General features: G+C 39.4%; 1 protein-coding gene across 4 annotated transcripts in view; it reads right to left on the minus strand.

Moving 5' to 3' along the window:
- CDK5RAP2 (CDK5 regulatory subunit associated protein 2) overlaps nucleotides 1-24,594 on the minus strand; it is a 70,396-nt gene that overhangs the window by 36,650 nt on the left and 9,152 nt on the right. For all 4 annotated transcript variants that reach the window (XM_064393277.1, XM_064393276.1, XM_064393278.1 and 1 more), the window contains 11 exons: nucleotides 24,424-24,586; nucleotides 23,060-23,113; nucleotides 22,533-22,652; nucleotides 21,853-21,945; nucleotides 20,382-20,600; nucleotides 14,821-14,991; nucleotides 13,925-14,098; nucleotides 8,832-8,929; nucleotides 5,872-6,002; nucleotides 4,157-4,272; nucleotides 2,572-2,700 (listed from right to left, as the gene is read on the minus strand). In XM_064393277.1, coding sequence (XP_064249347.1) covers nucleotides 2,572-2,700; nucleotides 4,157-4,272; nucleotides 5,872-6,002; nucleotides 8,832-8,929; nucleotides 13,925-14,098; nucleotides 14,821-14,991; nucleotides 20,382-20,600; nucleotides 21,853-21,945; nucleotides 22,533-22,652; nucleotides 23,060-23,113; nucleotides 24,424-24,586 — 1,468 coding nt within the window. The remainder of the gene's footprint in view (nucleotides 1-2,571; nucleotides 2,701-4,156; nucleotides 4,273-5,871; nucleotides 6,003-8,831; nucleotides 8,930-13,924; nucleotides 14,099-14,820; nucleotides 14,992-20,381; nucleotides 20,601-21,852; nucleotides 21,946-22,532; nucleotides 22,653-23,059; nucleotides 23,114-24,423; nucleotides 24,587-24,594) is intronic.

Here is a 24,594-nt window from a genome sequence, read left to right on the forward strand (position 1 = left end):
GATCATGCATTAAAAAAATATTTTTGCTGTAATCATGGGATGCCAAAAGTCCAATAGTGTTAACTATTATTTTAAAAAAAACTGTTTAGGTTGAATCTTCCCTGTGGAGGTTAAACACAAACCCTACATTTGTGTATAAAAAATAAACTTATTTGCACATGCAACTTACCCATGCAATGCAACTACCTTTTATGGGTCAACATTATTTAGTATCTGCTTTTCCCAGGCTAGTATTTGGTTTAATAAGTGAGGATTCATTAATGAAATTACTGCATAAAACCAACAGGTTGTAAATACACTGTGACAATAAATCACTGCAGGCTGAGCCTGATGCTATGGTCCTGTCTGAGAGGCTGACACGTCCTGGACTCCAAGGAATATGACCTCATGTGCAACAAAATATTAAAAGAAAATAAGTGTCTTTAGGCCAGAAAGATAAGTCTACCAAAAAATAAGCTGCCTGTTTTCAAGTATTTCCGTGGAGACTGAAAACCAGGATAATGTTTTTCCTAAATGAAGCACTGATGTGCTTGGTTTGCAAAGCTCCCCAGAGCCCTGAAGGCTGAAATCACTGAGGCTGCTCCTCTCTGAGAAGGCAGATGTTCAGAGGACAGCACAAAAACAACCTTTTCCTCTCCTCCTTCTCCCCCCCAGCACGAACAGGAAGGCAAGGAGCAGAGGACAAGGGGCTGTCAGAGCCTGCAGAGGCACCAACGTGCACATTCCTCTGATTTGTGCTCTGCTTTGGGAAGGAAAAGCAGGATGGGAGCATTTTAAGAACCTGAGGAAGATCCCATATCCAAATTCCTCTTACAACACAGATGTCAGTGTCACCCCAGCACTACCTGCCAACAAATTCTAGCTCAAAAAACACAAAAAAAAAATCTTAAGGGGTTTTTGAGAGTGGTTGTTAATATGCAAAACACACTGTTGTCATACCCATAACCCAATATCCATTTATTGCCACACCTGATAAAAAGATAGCTTTTGAGCTAAAAACTTTTAACTAAAGATCCTTTCATTTTTGAGCTCCATAGTACAACAGTCATTCTGGCATTGATTAAAATCCACATTTAACTTTCCTATTTCCTTTCCCAGAACGCTTAGGTTTATTTATACTTTACAAGCCTCACTCTGTGTCATTTTACATCTGATTCTGCAGCTCCTTCAGTGAGCAGCCCTGTATGTAGCTGTCATGTCGAGAGGGGCACACAGCATCCTGTCACGACAATCCTGGCACAGGACAGGAATTCCTTTGGAATTCACCGTGGCATCCACGGGGATGCAGAGCCCTCTGCAGGATGACGAGACAAATTGCTGAAAATGTTAATTACAGAGAGTGCAGGCACCCGGAGAGGGATCACCCAGCAGCTCTTCTCCCAAACCTCTCAGTGACACATAAATTCACCATTTCAATAAAACCACGGCACACCTAAAGGTCTGTTTCTAATTTAAAATATGCTTCGATTAAAGACAGCATGACTGTGTCTTAAAACTGAAGAAGCAAAAATATTTTGTGACTGTCCCAGTACACCTGCAGCACATCCAGGAAAAGACAGGAGCTTTTTTCCTGAGTTCTGCAGAAAAAAAACATTAATTCCACAGTCCCAGTTCTTGAATCAGCCAGTCCTGCATAGAACTGATGCAAACTATTTCTAATCTTGTTCTTTTGAGTTTAATTCAGGAATTCAAGACACAAAGAACCAGCACCATCATCATTCCTTTTGTATTTTTTCCTTCCTCTTTAATACATTTTGCACAAGGATGGAACTGAAAGCAAAAGCCACAAAGGAACGTAAAGACAAACACTACCAGCCACATTTCAAGTAATATTTCCAAGCTGGAAGGGTCACCCAGAACGTCCTGGACAATCTTCACCACTCACACATGCATGGGGACCCAGCACCCAAAATGCTCCCAGTGCAAGGATTTTGCCAAGGGCTCTCCTTCCCCACAGCTGAGAACAGTCCCACCTTTGGGGAAATGAATTAAACACCCAGCAGGGATTATTTATTTCCTTGCACCTCTCAGCAAGCCACTACAGTGCTGGACCCTTTTTCAGGTACTTCTCTATTCTCTAGGAAGAAACAGCCACTTGTTCAGGTGACCTGAAGTTCTATTCCTTGGGTTTTGGCTACACTGAACCCTCCTATTCTGAAGAGATCTGAAAGAAACTCTTAGATAATTAGACACAGCCTGAGAATTACTATGCAATAACAAACAGACTTTCAGGAACAACTAAAATGTTTTTTAAGATATTGCTTTCTTGTAATGTTAACTATTTCCCTCCCTTTCAATTGACAAAACAAATAGATCACAGACCCAATTAATATTTAAATTAATATGTTGCTTCCCTAAAATCAACTTGACACATCACTGAACACTTGCATTGAGCTGCTTCTCTGTCGTGCTAACATGTTAAAGTTGTTTACATCATTAATTTAAAAAGTTATTATAAGGAATTAGCAACCTCAGCCCCAAGGGCTTTACACTCCTGCACTGATGGAAACGACTCCACAAGGCAGATCAGATGTGAGAGTCAGACTCACTACTTTAAAACAGAAAACCTACCTCTCTGTGGTTTAGTATTTCCAGTGCTTCCTTTCCTTGAGAATCCTTTGTACAACACCCAGACTGTCTTGCCTTAAGTTCTTGATTAATTGACTGCAGCTCTTTGACCATCAGCAGCAGGTCAGCAACCTAAATAACCAAAGGAAGAACAAGCAGAACTAGTAACATCCAAACCAGTGGGAAAACAAATGATGGCAGATAAATCTCCAGCTAAATACAAACTGCACAGTTGGAAGCCTGGGTTTGTTTATCTGCTCCTGTGTTAATCTCCCTAGGTATGGAAACATGCTTCTGTATTTGTGAATTAGTGCTCTAGGTACCTTCATTTGGAACACTGTAGTTCACAGTCAGTTATTAAGTTTAGGTAACAAGTTTCACAACTCAGTAACAAGAACAAACCTCAGGGCATTCACACAAACAGCTGATTTGAGAAGAAACATTTAATGCAAGAAAAAACAGCATTACTGGAAAGCAGCAGCATTCAGGAACAAGCTGTTCTTCTCTCTCCAACCCCCTTTAAAAGCCACTCTCATTCTGAGCAGTTTCACAGACACACAATCTGACTGGAGTTCAAAACTCCCATGGCCACAAAGCCATGAAGCGTATCAAGAAGGCAATGTTTGGAGAAAAAAGTGAAATCTTTTTATCAGATCAATAAATATACTTGGAAAACTAGGTCAGCTTTCAGTCACACCCTTTTTCCAGTAAGAACTTACTTATAAATATCTTTTGCTAATATATTTTGTCCCTTAGCCTTCTGAAGGGAACATGCTCAGAGATAAAAGCAGTGAAACCCCAGAATGGCACTGGGACACAATCTGGGTTTTTTTAGGGACACCTGTTCCAAGCAAGACAAACTTCCTTCCTTCAGACTCCCCACCTCCAGAGCATGAGCACCTGCCTACAATTCAGCTGTCCCTGAGAAACAGAAAAACTTCACTTTTGCTCAGGCCCAACCAACCATACTCAGAATTATTCTTTGTCATGAACTTGTGCAGGGATCAGACATCACTGTGCAGGATCAGGAGAAAGAGAAGTTTCTGAACTCCAATACTGATTCATTGTTTGGTCTGCATATTTCATCCCTGTGAATTTCAGTTCTCCTTACAGACAGTAGAGAACTCACCTCAGGGTTATTTTATAACATGCCAAATTTACCAAAAGATTTGCAAGTTCTGGGATGGAGTGTGCTATACAGAATACAGAGTATAGACACCACACCTCCATGATTAATGAAGGTGAATAAAACACACATTGTGGGATGCTCAAGGCAAAACCTTTCTTTGGAGTTGATGTAGATGGTGCCTGAAACATGGCACTGAGTCAAAACCTTGAGTCCAGGTGTCCAAGACCACAAAACCCTGGCTGCAAATCAGTCAGCTTTCAGCTGATTCTGAAGCCCAGGGATGTAACAAAGTCTAAAGAGCTCATGAAAGGTGGGTCACAGACCACACAGATGGGAGCTTCAAATCCTTTCAGAACTACCCAACTGTACCTAAATAAATGTTTCTGTGAGAGACACAGAAACTAGAAACAAAGCAGAATTAAGCCACTAGGAACAGTAAATAATGAAAAAGATCAATACCTTTTTTTTAAGTTCTTCCAGAGACAGATGGTCTATCTGAAGGCTTAAATGGTCTTGTTCTCCCAAACAGATACTCATATAAGATGTTTGATCTCCACAGAAAGATAGAGTTTCATCTGCCAAAATAGCCAAGGCCAGACGTTATTTCAGAAACTCCATTTGCAGGAAAACACAGCACAGAATGCACAGGACATTTCCAATAAGAACCTTCCAGTAAGTCTGTGGGAGGCCAGTTAGAATGTTTCATTCCCAAAATAAGCTTTCTGTTTAATTGAAAAAAATTTGTCCTCATATTTCTTTGTGCTTCTGTCACACACACTTGCTGCATTTTCTGTGGCTGTACTTTCTGTGGTTATCAGCATGAGTTGTGAATGTAATTCTGAATTATAATTTACATATTTAGCATTACAATTATAAATATTTTTTAGGAAGGATAAGTTAGGCATGAATAGTTATTTTATTTTAACAATAGTTTTATGAGCATGAACTCAAGGTCTCAAAGAAAAATGCCAGGTTAGACAAAGTTAATGAACTTATTTTGCTTTTGGGTCAAAAGAATGCAGTAATTGGATTGAAAATAGTTTACTTATTCACTGCATCTATAACTGAAGGAATTATTTATGTTTCAATAAACACCTGTTTATTTACAATATAAATGACAGTCAATTCTATTAATAAATCTCATTAGATAGGGAGAAAGCATAACTAAATTAGGACAAAGAAGAGACATGCAAATCCTACTCCCACTTCTGACACTGATCCCGTGGCTGCTGCAAGGACCCAAAAGTCACAAATCATTACTAATTTTTCAGCCTTTATTCCCACCAGCCTCACCCTCAGCACAACAGCTCCTGAGAACCCTGGAGTATCCACAAGACCCTTTGGCCCACCCTGGTTGTTGATTATCTCTGGGCTTTTGAGGTTGGAAACTCTGAAACAGCTGAAGTTTACCTTTTGTCACTTATCAGAGCTGTCAAGTGATGCTAAAATTGAAAATCTAAGTTGAAAGGGGAAGTGAACAGGCTTTCCTGTTATTTATATATCCCCTATGGGATAAAACAGAAACATCTTGTACATATGCAGTAAACTATTTAATGATACCCACTTATATTATTCTTTTCTATATCTAAGAATATACTAAAAACACCTCCCAAGACATACAGCAAAAAAGCCAGAAGCTAAGCTATATTTAAGAGCTCTACTTTTTCTGAATTACTAAGTAACAAAACTTCTGGGTATTTTTTTCTTTCTCTGGAAATCCTTCTGTTAGGAGGAGGTTACCAGGGCTTGAGCCACAAGCTCTTTGGGAAATAATTACACCCCATGGTCAGAAAGTGATCTCATGGCCACCGAGTGATTCCAAGGCAGGAATCTCTGACTTTTGTGGAAAACAGTAAATTCTGTGGGTACTAAGCTGCAGGCAGCATGAAATGATCCCTGCAGTAGAACTGCCATGGAATTTCTAACATTTGCTGCATGGAAAGAGAGAATCAGTCCCTCTGTATGTGCCCTGATTGCTCCAAGGCATTCTGTTACAAATCCACCAAATCATCTCTATAAAAAGTCAAAAAGAAATCTTTTTGCACCTTTCAAAAAGAAATATTTTTACACCTTTTTTACTCTCAAATATTTTTTCTCCATGCCAGCAAACTGACTGTAATAAAACCACTTTTCTTTTGTGCAAGAGGAAGGCTGGGCTGCGCATGGATACAAACCTTTGTGGTTTTTCATGTCCTTAATCTGATCTTGTAAAATCTTCTGGAGATTCCTGTTACCTAAAACATCTTCTTCCAGTTGTTTTCTCAACATGAAAATGTTGTTCAGTTCCACTTGCAAGCTATTTATACTGGAAAAAAAAAGGGACAAATAAATCTCTGAGATTCAATTCAAAACATTTTGGTGTGCACTGGTGTTTTCTCCACTCAGGCTTGCACCCACTTCCCATTCCCCACGGCTGGGTTTCATCCCACACTTCCATCATTCTGATGCATAAGCACAAACAAATCCCTACATAGAAAGAGGAGATTAAATGTTTACACACACAGCATTTTCCTGCTCTTTTGGGCTCTGCTGCCTAAATCAGCTTCCCCATGACAGAGCCTCTTTCTGAGCAGTTCTTTTTAAGGAAAATCTAAATTACTATCTTCTAAAAACTGAGCCAGAAAAATATCATTATCACATAATGCTGATGGCTTTGTGTATTCCATTATGTGGTGACCATGGAAACTTTGTTCCCTTGCCACAGAGCTATACCAGATAATCTAATCCTGCACTTAGGAAAAATATCAAAAGATCCTGTTCCATTGAAAATAGGACCCAGACACAACTAACTGTTTTATTTCTTCATTTATCCACAGCCTGTATAAAGACCCCTTGAGTTCTAAATTGTCTCAAATGTCTCAGTTACCACAATGGAGCATAAATATCCAAATGTAGAATTTATAATTTTGTCAAGGTGAATTAATTTTTTAAGCAACTTTGCTACTGAAGCTCTTCAGCATCAGCAGCCCCTCAGGCCCCAGAATCTGCTGCCCCTTGCTACATCTTCCCACACCCTTCAACTACACCAGCAGGGCAGTTCTGATCAATCTGTAAAAAGATTTAAGTGCTGAAAATAAAGTAACCTGAAACTGTAATAAAATGAAATAATATTGATTAAATTAAAAAAGAGGCTGTTACTGAACTCTTTGTATTATTTATTTTTGCTTTTACTTCACTTAGCATTTTAAGATAAATTAAGCTGCTGCAGAATTTCCAAGCCACTGCACTAAATGACAGAGAATTCAGGGATCCTTAAAAAAATTTCAATCCACCTGATGGGAGACTGTACAGGAACACAGAGCACATTGTACTTGCATGAGAATAACAGAGTATTGTAGATGCACATTAATTAAAAGCTACATGTATGAAAAGCCTCTCAGTCTGTCTCCTGACAAGTGTGCTGTTGTCAGGGATTCCTGCATAAGAAACTACTGCTTTAACCAATTCTTCCTCATACAAGAGCTTCTTTAAGTGAGAGCTCTCTTAAATGCTCAGCAAAAACAGATTAAGAGTAAGACCAAACCAACACCTGACTAGAAGCCAGGTAAGCACATTTTCTCCTTTTCATGAGTTAAAGGTTTTATGAGAACAAGCACTGATTCCCCTCTTGGAGAGAGAAGGAATGTCTTGGTCCTGACATCCAGTAGCTCATTTTGAAAAATAACCACCCAGGTTGCTTAAAATAAATAATGCCTAAAAGAAGATGTCAGCAAGAAAACAGATGTGTGCCCAAAACCCATGTCACTGCTGATGGCAATTAAACCCAGCTTCCTCCTCTGTGTATCTGCAGGGCTTGTTTACCCATTCCCCAGAAGTTTGGGATTTAAGTCTTGATGTAGTTTCCAGCACAATTCAGCCCCCAAAACTGGGAGATGGAGGAATAAAAGCAGCTCCAAGCCCTAGCTCACTGTGCATCCTCTGCACTGACTGCTCCATGCATCCCAAAATCCCACATCAGGGATCAGGACTAATGATCCTGATCCTACAGAAGCTCATTGCAAAAGCCCAGTGATTACACCTGCAGCTCTGGGTTTCCTTATTTGAGAGGCATTCTAGGAACAGCCAGTTTCAGAGCACACTGCTGTGCTGTCATTGCTGTACAGAACGTGGAGCCCCCCCTTGCCCACAGAGCAGGAGCCACTGCCAGGTCCCACTCTTCACATGAAATCAGAAATCATCTCCATCAGCTGACTGCTGGCATTATTTTTCATTAGTATTTTTTGGTCCTGAGCTGTGGCCAAGCACAAGCTGGCATTGCTGCTAAGTGCTTAACTCACACACAAATCTCATCTAGGTTAGTGCTACTTCTCTTTATGGTTTCCAAACTATAGTGGTCTATAAAACAACAGCAAAATACAAATAAATGTTCCCCCAAAGTTGGCAGGTATAAGCCACTGCTTTCAGGAGCTGGCTCTCAAATGTTTTAAATACATCATTAAAAAATTTGCAATTATAACAGCAATTTTTTTATAAAACATTTAAATTTCATTTGTCTACAGACTAAACATTTTCTTTATCATAATGTCTCCTCCTCAACTGCCAAGCAATAACAGGATACAGAGTAGGCTTCAGATTTCTTTCTGAATTGTTGGGTTCTTTGATTTTAAAAGTTTAAAAACCACTTGCTCCTGCCACCCTTTTCAATGCTTTACACTGAAAGTGTACTATACAAACTTCAATTACTCAGTTTTGTTTAACCTCCTCCCAAATCTTGCATATTTATATTCTCATCAAAATTCTCATAGTGTCACTTTAAAGATAAGCATTATCTGTATTTTAGGAGTAAAAAATGGCAAATTGTCCAGTACCCAAAAGTTCACTGCAATTTGGTTTTGCAACAGATGCCAAAACACAAGACCTAAGTATGGAAAATCCAGCTGCTTACTTTGGTACCTAAATGGAAACAGGGCTCATTTGAGATTCCAATCTGAAAAGAAACATTTTCAGAAACATTTTAAGTAATTTAGATAATAGCAACTCACTTACATAAATATTTCTCTTTAGAGACTACTACAGAGAGCTTATAAACAACTGGCCAGAACAAACTAATCTCCAGTAAAGCTGCACATTTTTTTCACAACTTCTGACTTTTGCCCTTTGAGTTCAGATTATCCTCCAAAGCAGAAGCACTTACCTATCTGACTCCTTGAAGGTCTTCACTAGAGTAGAATAAATATTCTGTTCTTTCCTTAAAGCAAGGATCAGCTTCTCATATTCAGCTTCTTTATTTTCCTAAATGAAAAGAAGAACATACTGTGCTTACAACGTGATTTTCATGTCTGTGCCCATGTGTGTGCTTGTGTCCTGAAGCATTTGTAAAGAAGCTGAAATCCCAGTTTTCTGCACAGGATCACCAATGCCCAGCATGGATCTGAGAACCATTCACTGCCCTTAAATCCAGCTGTTATTGAAGGAGGCAAAGACTGTTTCACTGTGTTTCTACCATGAGTGAATCACACCTCAACAGTGCTCCAGCATTTTTCTGACAGCCTCAGAAGTTTCCCCCATCCCCAACAAAAGCATCCTCACTCCCAAAGTTCCCACAACAGGAACAACCTGGCAGGCAGCTTTCACACAGGAGGGGAAGGGAGAGCAAACAAGCCAAAGCTCCAAGCACACATTTTAGAACAAGTCCTCTTTGTGTTCTGGATAAAATTGGCTTTTTTGGGGTGAGGAAATCCAGCAAATTCTGTTCCAGCTCTGAATAAGAAGGAGATTCTATTGAGCCCCAAATAAAGGATGAAGATATCAAACACTCCATAAGTCAGTTTTCTGCACACTACAAGCTGCTGCTTCACTCGTGTGAAGAAAAGAAAATGGTTTACCTGCAGTCTTGCTCACAGAAAGGATGGTATTATTATTATTATTATAAGAATAAACATAAACTCTTATGGTACATTCTCAGTAAGGATCCACTAATTTCCCCAGACTTTTTTCACTCCAAAACAACCAGACAGTCACTTTTTCAGCAGGAAGTAAAAAATGCAGCTATTTAATGGAGTATTTTCTTGCATTTACTATGTAGAAGTATCTAAAATATCAGTCATTTCCAAAGAGAAAATAACTAGGATATTATACCAAATTTAGATGTATTGATATCAGCCACAAATTCTGCCTTTTTTAAAGAATTTTTGGTTCTTTCAGTTTTCTATTTTGATGGAAAACTGAAAGGAGGAAGAAGGAAAGGTGCCACAGTTAAGGGGGAATTTCAGCTAAGGGAACTCTTAAGAGATGCTAAATCATTAGTGAACAGATCATTAACAAGGAAGAAACCTACACCCAGGAGTTTTAAGCAGCTGTTATTATTCCAACTGCAATTCCTAAGGAGGAAATTGCAACCAAAAAAAATTCAGCTACAATAGAATCTCGTTAATTCACACTAAAGATGCAAAGACTGCTAATTTGAACAATTCAGTGCTCTGCAAAGTAAACAGCACAAAAGCAAGGACAACCGGTGTTTACTTTTAATTATTTACACTCTTACTTCACAATATGCCAGCAAATATGTTAAATAATATTTTGCAAGTGTAATCAAGCTGTGATCAGGTGACTCCAGTTAAGGCAACCTGCCTGGCAGGTCCTGCTGCAGCTTCTACCACTGATGCTCCAGAGTCTTTGAGGAGGTGACCCTGCCTTTGGACAGGCGCTCCATGTTCAGCTGCCATCATCTCCCTTGAGAAAGTCTCATTATTAAAGAAATGAAAAAGCTTTCTCCACCATTTCTGTGTACCAGTCTAATTATTTTAACTTTGCCTGATGCTTTTAGAAACCTTGGCACACCAGGCTGCAGACAACACAAAAAGAGACAAGAAATGTACCTCCAAAAGCAGCTCATTTGTTCAATGATCTGTCCACCATGATGCACTGAGGGAGGCAGAGGGTGATTCAAAAATTTAACAGTACCTAAAGGCTGCATCTAAGAGACATTCCCAGGTTCTAGTGCAATTTAGACATTAAATGCTATTCTGTATCAAAGTGCAAAATCCTGAGCTTCACATCGAATTTATGATCTGGATGAGCAGAGGAAGAGCTCCCAGCAAAGCTGCTGACTGAGCATGGAGAAACACAAAAACAGATGGAGGTGGGTGATCCAGAGGCCAGTAATAAAATAATCTCATGAAAAAAAAGTTTAAAAGTACATCTTGCAGCCTAAATTAAGGAGTCTTATCCATGTGCTGGAATCTAAGCCTTTCAAGAACAGACATTAAGCAAGAAATACATGGGTTGTAATTTAAGTTGGAAAAGTTTGATCACAAACACTGACCAATGATATAGAAAGCAACAGGAAAAAATTATTCTTTTCACTTAATTTAGTTATTTCACAGTCTGTTAAAAGTTCTAGTGAGCTCCTCCATATGTCTGATCCAAACCTTGCAATTATTACTGAAGACACTACAGAACTGTATCCTAATTAAAGCTCTTCCTGAAGCCCTGGCAGAGCACTGTCATTGCACAGAGTTAGGGAGCACAAATGAGGAAAGGAATGGCTGCTGCATGAATAAAGCAGTGCCACACACAAACCCTGTTCCACTTCCCTGTTCCTTTTAGCATTCACATGTTTGGTTCTCCATTTGTACCAAAATCTCAGTAACCTCATGAAATCCTCCCAACTCTTTCTGCCTAACAGGAGACACGAGCTGTTTCTTAATTCCAAATGTCACAGGCTATACACAAATTATTAAATTCTAAATTCAACTACCTAGGTAAAGGTTAGCAAAATCACGAGGAAGTGTTCCTGATTTTTTCAGAATCTTTCATGAATAATAAGGATGAGGAGATGAGCATGAACATCCCTTTTTTTTGTACATTATTACTGTCATTTCTAAATAACGCGTAGGAGTGAATTATTTCAATCAACTCCCCGACGGTACACAAAACATAAGGCAGCTCTGTAACTTAAATAGACTGAAATGCTGTGGGAGTTAATGAAACATTAAACCTCTTGACACATGGTGTGAGGGAAAATGTGTTAGAGGAGATAGCTGCAAGACATCCAGGACCATATTGCAGTGAAGGATTTATATTCCCGTGAAAGGAGGCAATCTAATATGTTAAAGTCTATATTTAAGTCTGAAATACTATTCCTAAGCAGCAGTGGTGGAAAACATAACTTATTTTCATTAAAGGTTCCTTAGATTGTAAGCAATGAAAGTAAGAGGTTTATACCCCCACAATAAATAACTTATTGGCAACGTCACAAGAATATCTGGTTGCCTCACTGAATGTTCTCCTGCTTCCAACAACCCTCAGGATCATTTCAAAATCTCTGAAGGTTAAAGGATAAATTACTCAGAGAAGGATATTAGCTATACCTCCTCACTGCTCCATTCATTCATCCATCACTAGAATTTGGTCATTTCTTCCAATTTCTAAATTCCTTGTCTGTAAAACACATTTAACTCTGAGACTTCCTCAAGTCAGAAGTTGCTAGATTCCCCTAATTATCAATGCCCTCATTCACACTCTCTAGACCATGACAATGGCTCAAAAATCCAAACTCCAAAAGTAGAACCTATAATTTATCTTTCCTGGCCTCGCTAAGGCACACAGCAGAGCTTTGGGTGTTGGTTACTTTAAAATTTATCATTATATTAAAATAAAGTACAAAGATATGCTGAAAGAGAGAAAAGTTCAGTATCTCTCCAATCAATTTCATCAACTTTAAAAGATCAGTGAGGCTGAAGAGCCTGGTTTCTGTCCCCTCTGGTGGGGAGGATCCAGCTGTGGGTTTGTTGAGAGTCAGTGCAGCACAGCAAAGCCATCCAAGAGCGCCAGGCAGCCAATGAGAGCAGAGCTCTGGATAATCTGTGTCCAAAAACTGCTGATTAATATGCCCAAGTGGGTCCTTACAGGAGATAGGTGACACAGAGGTTGAGCCGAGAGGACAATGGGCTGTGATTAGCTATTGTTCAGTCACTGAGTGCACGGCAGCAGAGAATGAGCTGTGATTAGCAGGTGGGTGTGGGTGATTGCCTGCACTGCCTGCCACTGCTCCTGCCCTGGTTATCCACCTGAACCGAGTGAGGGCAACACAGGCAAGGCAGTGTTTGATTTCCATTAATTCCCTGTGATTTTCCATCCTAGGTCCCTTTGTGACAGAAGTTAGGTGCATGCACTGCAGTTTGTTGTGCAGAAGTGGAATTTCCCCCCAGCCTTTCCCAGACCATTTTCTGTGTCTGCACATTCACGTGTACTGGGATAAAGCCTCACTGCTGCCCAGGCAAACGGGGCTGCAGCTGCTTTTCTCTGAGCTGGTCACACAACCAGGACTCCACACGTTCTTGTTTCTCCCATGGTTAATTACAGTGCCCATTACATTCATCATCTCACCACCAGACTGCTCAGAATGTGACCCAAAACTGCACTTCTGTTTCCTTTGCCATTGGCTCCCTTTATTTTGAACTCTTGAGAAAGTCTCGTTAATGACTGACATATTATCAAAGAAATGAAAAAGCTTTCTCCACCATTTCTGTGTACCAGTCTAATTATTTTAACCTTGCCTGATGCTTTTAGAAACCTTGACACATCAGGCTGCAAACAACACAAAAAGAGACAAGAAATGTACCTTCAAAAGCAGCTCATTTGTTCAATGATCTGTACACCATGATGCACTGATGGAGTCAGGCAGTGATTCAAAAATTTAACAGTACCTGACTTCTTTTTGCTGGAACAGAATGGAGGGTAAAGAGAGAAGGAAGTACTTCTAAAATTAAAATTTTGACCTCTCACTTCAGGTACAAGTCTTTTCAATTCATGGCATCAAATAAAGTAATGGGCATATATTGCTCATCCTCTTTTAATATACATATTTCTCTATAAGTTCTTCTTTGCCTTAAAGCAGTTTTCTTCTTGCCCTGGACATGTTTTCACTCCTACCTGTATTTATCCTCACATTCTATTTATATCCTGTGGTCACCAGCTCTGTGCAATCTTTCCCCTTATCCATCCAAAGTACACAAACTCCTCTCTGCACCTCTCTCCAGAAAGGCAGATATCCTCCCACTCAGTGAATTATGTCTGCCCTAACCACCAAAAAACCCCTATCTCTTTATGGCAGGCAAAACATCTGAAAGCAGGGAATTGAGTGATGCCATATAAATTCATCAGAGCACAAAGCATGGTGAATTACAACATATATCAGTCCACAGCTCAGAAGCCAAAGTCAAAATTCTCTTCAATTTGAAGTTCAGGTACTTACCTGCAAATGATCAGCTATGCAAAACTCACCTCCAGCTCTCTGACTATCTTGATAATTGACTGTTGAGTCTGTGCAGCACATTTCTCCTCTACTAAACCCTCATTTTTCAGTTCAAGTTCTTCATTAGCTCTTAAAAGGTTCTTGCACTTATTCTGGAGCTCCTGCAGCTCTGCATCCTTTTCTTTAACTGTTCCATCAAGTCTCTAACAAAAAAACCAGGCAGTTTTACAAAATTTAATCTAATTTGAAACTGGAAAACACAAAACCTAACAAAATTCAGAAGAATATCCAAGGCTGACCTGGAACATGTTATTTACACACCTTGAAAAAACAGCTCAATTTAAGACACCAGAAGCAAAACCAAAAGATACACAGAAGCTTTCCCCAGCAATGCAACCTTTTCAGTATTAAGAAATGAAGTCAAGGCTTTGTCTTCAGGTACAGAGCAACCTCAACTCCTCTCTGCATTGCTGGCTGAATACCACCACTACTTTTTTTACTCTGTGAACACTGAGCAGGGGCCTGTTACCATTCAGGCAGGAACCTTCTCATACAGGACATTTGGGGCTCCCAGAAAAGAAGATAAAATATTCCAGTATCTATTCCTCAATTTCCACTTTGTGCACAATAAACTGAAAATCATGAGCACTTCAGAGCTTTTACAACAGTGACAATCCTACATAAGTATTAGTAAAGCTTTCTTCCCCCTCTGTCCATATGCTTCACAAAACCCTAACAAGAAATCCTGTTGAATGCCACACACTCTGTAATTACAGGTCTGTTCTGCAAATACAGTATTATGAGAAGTGAAGGATTATCTTCAAAATCAACAATAACTCCAACTACAAACGTGATTTTGTAATAATTCCCCATACAAAATCAAATGACAACTTTCCCTTTTTCATTTCAGAGTAAGTCTACCTACCTCAAGCAGCAGATCCTTGTGATTGACACTGTCTGTCAGCTGCCTTATAACAAGTTCTTGGCTCTGCAGCTTCTGATTGCTTTCACTCAAAAGAATATTGTAATGGTGTTCAACTGCTTTTTCTTTCTCAGACATTTCACCATGTAATTTCTCTAGTTGATTTCTTAGGTCCTACAAAAAAAATGAAACTGAATATGCAGCAAATCAACTTTAAAGAAAGTTTAAGACTAACAACCCACACTATCACTGAAGAACGTACTGAAGCCACTTTCTCTTGGCATCAATGAATATAATTAAAGAAAGAACAACTTTCAGATAAGATGTCAGTATTTTCTTCCATAAATCTAAGTTGTTGTTTAAATGCTTTTCATACAGAATGGCTGGTCTCCAAGGCTGTTGGGAATATTATGCACATAGATGTTGTCAGAATGAACATTCACTTCTGAGTCAATTTACTCCCTGGCTAGAAATAGGAGAAAATTGCTTACAGGTGATTCAGTTTGTCATTTGCCTTTTTTCTCATCACACCATGAAAATTGTTGCACACTGGTTACTTTGGCATCAAACAAAAGGTCAGAAATGTTAAAACTTTTTTCTTTTGACAAGAACAGAAACTTCAAATGACCAACCAGGTCAAGCTCAAGATCAGAAGGGATGAACAGAACTTGATCTTGACTCTGGCTCAGTTAATTACTTCCTGCAGCTCCAAGATTAGCTGCATTACTTTCACATCTTAGATTCCCAGCAGAGAACTGTGGACATTCTGCTCCTAAACCACAAGAACAATCTCTTTCAACAGCTTCTACACAGCAGCAGGTCCCAAGGACCCCAAGATCTGTTAGGACCAACAGGAAATGCTGCAATGGAAGAGCAGCAGCTCCTGGGCTGCACCAACCACAATCCCAGCCCTCCTCTGCAGCCCCACAGATCTGTCCCACTCCAGCTGAAAATCCACTCCTGAAAGCACAGCAATCCATGGGGTTTCAAAGGCTGGCCACCTGACAAAGCCTTGGGTCCCAAGAAGTAACATCAAGCAAATCCTATTCCTTACATTCTGCTAGGCACCAGGACAATCACTACATCTATGTGAATGTATGAGATTATTAGCATGGAATTTTTAGTCAGCTCATATTTAGAGGGGAAAATATCTAAGAGCACAGGGCAGTAGGAAAATTTCCAATGTGGCTTCTCTGTCCTTCCACCTTCTCTCCCACCACCAATGTTTTGAGTCACTTCCAACATTTTTGCTGGTTGATTGGGAAGTTTAAACACTGTCAGCTGAAGGAGGAAATGCTTGCACAGACACCAGCCTCATTTTATAAACTTTTCCTCTGCCTCTACTGCACAGATTGTGTGGAAGGAAGAGAGGTAGAAACTTGTAACAAAGGAGCTGTTACCTAAAATTAAACAATTAAAACTTGCAAGAGACTTTATAGTATCTAAACTTCTGTTCAGACCCAAAGAACCAGGTAACACAGCCTACATCTTCAAATAAATGTTTGCTATTTATTCCCCAAAAGGGCCCATTTGTGAAGTACCATGAGCCCTTTAAATAGTTTGCACATATGGTAGTCACTTATAAACTTTATTTTTATCTCCACCGGGATTTAAAATTTAATAGTTGTTTCTTATTCTAAGTCCAAAGAAATAGCACTAGTGACATTTTAATTGTAGTCTCTTTACAAACTGTTTTATGTCCTTTTCTTGACTTAATTACCTTGCTTCATGCAGGTTCACATCAAATCCTTAACATCACTTTATTACTTCAGTGTTTTATTTCTGTTTATTTTGCACATTAAATGCAAAATGTCATTTACAAAGTCTTTTGGTTTACTTTCTTCATTTTAGCTTCATCTCCAGGATTCAGCTAAGAAACACCTAACAGCTCTCAAAACTCCCTCAAATGTTATTCAAAGAACGATTACACCCTGACCCTCAGTTCTACAAACTGATTTTTTTTCAGGAGCAAAAGAACCACTTGCTTGACTAAGAAAACTGAAGAACAGCAGAATCAGGTCCAAGTTTTGTCTAGATACCCAAACTCCCCAATATGTTCCTGTTTTTCCCTCACTGCTGCCTATAAATACAAACTGCAGTGGGAAGCAGTGCAAGCTCTGATCATTGCAAAGGCTTTTGGCTCCAAGTTGTGGAGCTCTTTGAGTGGGTCACGTTAAACCTATTCCCACACAGCACTGGAATTGGAAGCAAAGGATCAAGAGCAGTGTTATCACATTTCCTGTGCTGCAAAGGTCACTCCTTGGCTTTTTGAAATGTTATTTTTATACTATCACGTTACTGAGAGGCTTTAACTGACACATCACCTGGAATTAAACTTCAGGGACTTTTCCTCTGGCCTGCAAGTTCAAGTGACCAACTCTGTGGCTCTTAGTAAAAACCATAAGCAGGTTGAAGATGACAAACATGCAGAGTTAGAAAGATGCTGCTGCAACAACTGTACTCATCTCAGTACCTGTTATCTCAGTCCTGGTGCACAGCACCTGTCAGGTGCAGCAATCAGGTTTCTACCTTAAAACAGCAGAACTCTGTAATGGCCAGGTTCATGGGAAGAGCTGGACTGACAAGGGATGCAATTGTGGAAAAAGCAGAACAGCCTGGGTGAGATTTGCAATTTGCACATAACTTTGCCTCTACTATTTCTGCCCCCAGAACTCCCTAAATCCTTCCCAAGGCAAGCTAAAGGTGAAACTGAAAATTACCTTCTTTGCATGAGCTGGAATTCTATAACACACCAAACTATCCATCACTGTAGCAGTTGCTTGAACTCATTGACCACTCAAATTGTCTGGGAGAAAATCTATTGGTTTCTATACATTGACTTGCAAGGGTAATATAGTACCTACAGCTCTCAGAGCATAAACTTTGCAATTCTCTCTGCCAACCTTTTCCCCAAGAGACTTTCCTATGATTAATGATAGCTGAACTAAGAAAAATGAATGTGAAACACTCTAATATAGAAGACTGGAGCAGATGCCTCCCCCTCCTTGTCAGATGAAAACCAGTTTGGTGAATAATTAAGTTGTGAAGCTCCAAAACCTTCCTCTCAGGCTAAACTACAGCTAGGAAGACTAAATAATAAATTCTGCCTAATGAGTTATTATGCATTTCCCCAACCAACTGATCAAATATGAATATCTAGTAAATACACTTTAACTGTCTACATTTAGGCCTGGAGAGAGAATGGATATGTGAAGTGTTTAGTCATGTAAATTTGAACAAAACTCTCAAGGAAGAAGCATTCCATCCCTGCTACAGGCACAGTACCATAACAGCCATGAGCAACATCTAAGGGACGAGATGTTTATTCCTCACCAACAGTGTGCAAAAATAAGTCCAAAGTTTCTTGTTCCAAAGAGCTTTAAGTGATGTTTAACAGCAGCTTGAAAATGATGCTTAAAAACAGCTTTTGGAAAGCACAGAACAGAAAGAGCTTTGAAAGCTCTTTCAGACGCCTTTTAAAGCTGCCCACCCTAAGGCAGGAACATGGTTCAAGAACATCTGAACCCATTAATCCAGGAAACTCCTAAAATTGGACCAAGTCTGTAATCTGGATGATCAGCTCATGTGTAACATTCGTATTTGATTCAGTTTCACCTTCTTCCCTTCCAGGACAGTAATGCCCAATTCATGTCCAGACACCCTGGGTTTACAGCAGGCTCAGAAATACATTTTAGGGGGGTTGTTTGTTGGGGTGTTTTTAATAATATATGCAAAAATTAGCCTTACCCCAATTACAGTACATGGAAAGTCACTGCAAATTTCCCTGTGAATGAGTGAAGAGCTAGGGCAGCAGTTCATTACAGAGATTGAGGGCACTTTCTACAGTTTATACAATTTTTTTGCTAACTTTATTTCAACAAAATAGAAACACTGATGAATAGGCATCTTGGAGCATAAATAGAACTGAGTTTTTAAGGCTGTCTCATAAAAAGTTTGCAGCAGATCACCAAAGCAGTCTCCTATTTGTCAAAGAGCAAAATCTCACAGCATATTGTTTAACTCCCACATATCTACTACTTAATGGGCAACACTTCACAGGCAATGTGGTTCTATCCAATGTACTTGCAGCTCTGAAATTGAAGCAGCTGTTCTGCAAGGAGTAGGAAATAGGTTAGGGATATAATTTTTATAAGACTGCTCATCTTTTGGCAGGAATGCTTTTCCCCAAGGAGCTCATCATTTACATGAAAAACTTGGACATAATGGAGTCAAACAGGGCTTCTGTAATCCAGCTAACTTCAAATCCCCTGGCAACTCCCTCCTCACTCCTATTTTTCCTGTACAGTTATATTCTAGCTGAGCTGAAAGATGAAAAAAAAATCTGAATAGAGAAGACAGTTAAATATAAAATACTTCAAATCAATAAATGTTCTTTGTGGCTGTTTTACTGACAGCAGCGATCTGTTCTTGCTCTCCTGAACCTCAACGCCCCAAAGAAATCTCAAAGCACACCAAAGATAGAGATTTTGTGATGGCAGCCAAACCACAGTTGACAATCAAACAAAAATGCGTTAAATTGGGAGTAGGAGGGGGAGAGGAACTTAATTTTTTGTAGGTTAAGAGACCCCTCTGCTGGTGTTATGGAATAGTGCAGGAGCAGCAATTTTCACATCTCCCTGCTTTATTAAGGTCCTTATTTAATAATGGAACCAAAACATCTAGTGAATAAAGACAGGCTCATTAAATCTTTTATGTAATTTAATATAGCAGGAGACTAATCCCTAACTGAGAAGGATCAGACTCTGGATGTAAGCAGGACTCTGCTCATTATGCAAATGCAGCCCTCCTGGAAGCAATGGTGAGAAGACTTTAACAAAATCCACATGACAAAGCATTCAGGTGAGAAGTGTTTTGTGTCAAAGCCTCAGCAGAAGGTGCATCCTTTTTTCAAATTAAGAAAAGGAGAAACTTGGTTATTCACTTTGTAGCATCAGCTGTGAGTGCTGGGAGTAGGAGAGCTCATCTGAATGTCCACAGCAAGGTAAAAACCCTCAAGAGAATATGAAGCAGCAGAATTAATGAACAGCACCTCATTTTTATGTTAAACTGTGATCAATTAATCCTGTGCTTTGGGTCTTTTACAAGCAGAAGTTATTTAATATACAGGCTTTACAGTGACCCTGCTAGGAGAGCAGAGAGCAGGCTGAGGTTTGGCTCCAGGTCACAATTAGAAGAAAGTTTAAGTAGTGAAATTTAAGATAATCTATAGACATGCAACAAGAAAAACATGGCAGAAATGTAAAAAAAATCATCCTGATGTTCAGATTGTCCCATCAGAAAAACTGGATCAACAGTAACCATTCACCACTTTTAAAGGTTAACGGTTTTTTTCTAGGACCTATCAAAATTATATTTATAATATTATTCTGTGCAGATTATGTGCCAGAATTTTCCTCAATCTTCACACACAGCATTAGGCAGTGTCAGGCATTTCCTTCCCAAAAGTTATTTAAATTAAAAACCTAATTTTGTTAGAAAAGGACCTGCTAAAGCACTGAATGATTTCTAGACTTTAGGAAATAAAGCAAAAATATGATAATAACATTAATGGTTTTGTCACTTCTGCTCTTCTGCAGCTGTGCTTCATCCAGCTCCTTCTCCATTTTCTCTCTTTCCAAATTGAGATCACTCAGCTCCTGCCCAGTGACTTTAATTATCCTCTGCAGCCTGCGGTTCTCAGCGTCCTTTGTGAGGTTCTCAGAGCGCAGCTCTGCCAGCAGGGTCTCCTTCTCCATCAGCAGAGCCTGATAATCTGCAGCACCCTGCAACACACAACAGCATTCAGGCTCCACAAGGGGGTTTGTGGGAGTCTTTACCCCCATTGCATCCCATAAGCCTGACCCTCTTCCAAGTGTATCAGAATTGGGAACAGTGAAACAGTGAAATGACCCAACAAGGAAAGTGTAACACTGAAAACTTCCTCTAGTGATGTAACAAAACTTTCCAGTGCAGGCTGAGGAAGTCTGAGATGACAAAGAATGAGACAAAGGTTGACATGCAAAGGAGTCCACAGTGCAGACAAGGTCATGGCAGTATTATTGATTCACAGAGCTTCAATTACATCAAACTATTTCTGGAGTAGAGTCCAATTTCAATCTGGACTAGCCCAGGAAGTTACTGAGTCTTTCATGGAATCACAGAATTAAGGTTGGAAAAGACCTTTAAGATGGAGTCCAGCTGCCAACCCAGCACCAGCACAGTGTTCACCACCAACCCACATCCTCAATGCCACAGCTGCACATTTTGGGATGGTGACTGAACCCTTCCCCTTGGCACAGATTTATTTTGTATTCCACCACACTGCTGCAACTGGCCCTGGAGTCAGAGCAGAGGGCTCTGCAGCACCTTTTACTCACAGAGAGCTGCCCTCAGCCCAGGGCTGGAGCTAAGGAGCAGAGTGCTGAGGAGCAGGACTCACTCTGCAGCGTGGGCTCTGTGGACAGCAGGGATCAGTTGCACACTTTAAACTCAGAACTTTTTTAAAAAGTCCCTTTCCTCCTTCTCACACAGAAAAAAAGCATTACTAAATCACATTTGCACAAATAACACTCCAGTATTTTATAAATAGTGGTTTCACATTTATTGTATAAATAAATCCAAGCAGGTGTCTCAAACCCAGTTCAACTCTGCTAATAGGAAGCCTCTGCTGGCACCATACTTTTGGGGGAAAAAACCTCAATATAACCTCAGCTCCCCAGATATTTGTGTCTTTATTTTCAACTTATTCTGATATTACACGTTTCTCCCTTAAAGATTCACAGTTGGTTTAGATGTTAAAAAAACCCAAAAAACAAGAAGGAGAAACAAGGTAAGTTATTTTAACATTCTATTGCTCAAAAAATTTTATTTAGGATTTTTTTTTCAAAGTAATAAAAATTAAGAATTTTAAAACAACATTTTAAATTGATTTCCATTCCTCTGCTTTCGAAGATAGTAAGCAGTGCCTGCTGTGTGGAATTACAGAGAAGGGAGAAGCAGGAATGGGGGAAATCACAACAAATTGCTTGTTCTTACCTTGAATTTTTGGACATGTGCCTTGTGAGTTGCCTCTCTTGCCTTAGCCAGTGAAGCATTTAACTCCTCAATTTCAGAAGCCAGCTCCTCATTCTTTAAATAAAGTGAAATGAATACTATGTAGGAAGAGTTATTTCCAAAGGATGGCAATGCAGTAACTTCTACCCCATCTCATTAAACATTCATCCAGCTACACAAAACACTTACAAGAACACCAAATACATCACAGTAAATCTTATATAAAGAAATTTTTGCTCTTACATACTCACTAGACTGCCTATCACTCAAGTGAAGTATTTCCCACTCTTCTACACAATCTGAATTTCAGCTGATGTTGACCTCTCTCATTTTAGCTGCCTTTGGCAGCTCCACTTACTCAACAACATAAAATACCCCTTGTATCTCCTAAGTGGTGCTCAGAGCTGATAAAAATCAGTATGCAGCTGAAAACATTTTTCTTTCAAGCTCTTAAGGGAGGAAGATACTTAACTGATACTTTCTCCTCTCTCCACCAGTCCAAGAGCCCAAATTGCAGACAAGCAGAACTGCTTGGAGAGGTGACAGCAGTGACAGGGACCCACTCAAAGCCTCCTCATGGTTACAGGGAGATCAGACTCTGCCACACACACACCCCACTCCGTGGTACCTCAACAAACCAGCAAGATCACAATGACCCTCACCTCTTTTTCCTTTGCTTTTAAGGCAACAGTTAGTCCTTGGATAGTTTTATCCCTTTTCAAACCATTCTTCTTTTCAACAGCAAGCTCATTTTCTCTCTCTTGTAGCTCTTCTTGCAGTGACTAAATTAGATTATGTGAAAGTTGCATTAACTTCCCACTAAGAGATACTGTAACTGCACATTAATAAGTACACTCCCTCAGAGTTCTTGGAGCTTATTACTCAGATTACCAACATAAAATACAGTCCCCAAAATGAGAGGCAGCATCTTAAAGAAATGCCTGGAATATTGTATAAGAAGGGAGCAGGCTACAAGCATCAGCTTCAATATTTGATGAGTGTGTCTATCAGCTTTACTGAAAATTGCTTCAAAAAACAGGAGGGGTCTTCTTCAGATAAAAGAGATTTTAACAGAGGACCTGCTCTGCTTCCCCTGGAGTCAAGGCCTCTGTGCCTATGAAAAGATAACAGAGGGAGCCCCACACACACTGTAAGGGGTCAAGGAAACAGAAGCAAAACTGGAACTTACCTGAATCTTTTTTTCAAAGGAACTTCTCTCATTTTTAAGCTCCATTCTAAGAGCCTATAAGAACAAAACAGTTCTTATGGCTACTTTCATTCATTCTTAACACAAATACCCTTATTAAGCATTAAAGTGAAGCAAAATGAGCTTAAAAACCCTGGGCATAAAATAAGCCAGTCAAAACTAAGAAGAAAAAAAAAGAAAATAGAACAAAAACCCTCAAAACATGTTCTTCCATGCATGAGACAGAACAACTGCACTTGCTGAGTTAATAGAGGTGCACTTTTATGTGACATTTATCTTTGTCAGCAAGAAGCTTTTATCAAGAGAGATTTTAATTAGCACTTTTCCCTGGGGAGGTTACAGAATTATTTGTTTTAAAAAAGTAATCATATATAAAACCAGAGTTCTGCAAAGGTAGTCATCAGATTTTTTTTCTCCAATACTGCCCCCAAATGATCACATGCATTCTGTTCACCTGCAGTGAAATGATTAAAGATGATGCTGTTTTCACCTTGACACACAAATACTCTTGTGAAACCAGGGTTGTTTTTTTTCCTGGCACAGACTGATTTAATTGCAAGACTACCCAGAAGTGAAAACTTTTACTACCTCTAATCAACCCAATCATAAAAGATTTTTGACATCGACAACAAAGTGTGTATGTACTGAGCTGAGCAACACTAAGTTCCAAAACAAAAGGGAAGAAAATTTCTCAGATGCCTGACAGCCTCCATAATTAACTTTCTTAATTCTGCCAGCTTTAATTTTGTCTTTGAATAACCAATAGGAAAAAAAAATTAAGACACCAAGCCCCAGGACCTGTTTCTACATTCCAGCTTTCAGGAGCTTTGTCTTCCTATTTAGGAGCCAAGTGAAATAAAAGACTGATTCTTGTACCTTTTGTAAGTTAAAGGGTAAACCTTTAAACCTGCACTTTATTTCATGAGAGGTTTTTATGCCTACCTCCCTTACCACAGCTTTTTTTTCAGCCCATAACAGCAGAGACACTTCCCAAGAACAAATTCTCAAGTCATATTCTTAACTTTTATAGCAGTTATGTCATCCAGTGAGGGATCTATTAACATCTAGGATTTCTCTAATATATATCTCTGTAAAAATATATATCTACTCCACAGGCATCAAGTCAGTGGGAAACACAACCCCTCACTGAGGGAATGCATAAATAAGGATGAATATTTCCCACCAAGCCACAGCATAATCCATGAATGGTAAGGAACTGGAGAATGGAGGAGGAAATATTTTTAAAAGTTGGCCGATGTCACTCATATAGTGTCATGCATAAAACCTTTAAAATCCTACCCCCCCATGAGATTTATAACATATAATTCATCAGGCAGTTTCCTCACCTCTATCTCACTATCCTTTTCAAGCCTCAAGGCAATGGTAAGTTCTCTGATTTTTTCTGCTGGCAAGTTCCCATCAGAAGATCCACTCTGAGACTTTTCCTTCTCAAGATGTTGAATTAGAGCTTCTTTATTTTTCAGTGACAGATTCAGTTGCTCTATAAGTCTAAAATT

This window comes from Passer domesticus, chromosome 18, assembly GCF_036417665.1.
Source record: "Passer domesticus isolate bPasDom1 chromosome 18, bPasDom1.hap1, whole genome shotgun sequence".
NCBI classification, from domain to species: Eukaryota; Metazoa; Chordata; class Aves; order Passeriformes; family Passeridae; genus Passer; species Passer domesticus.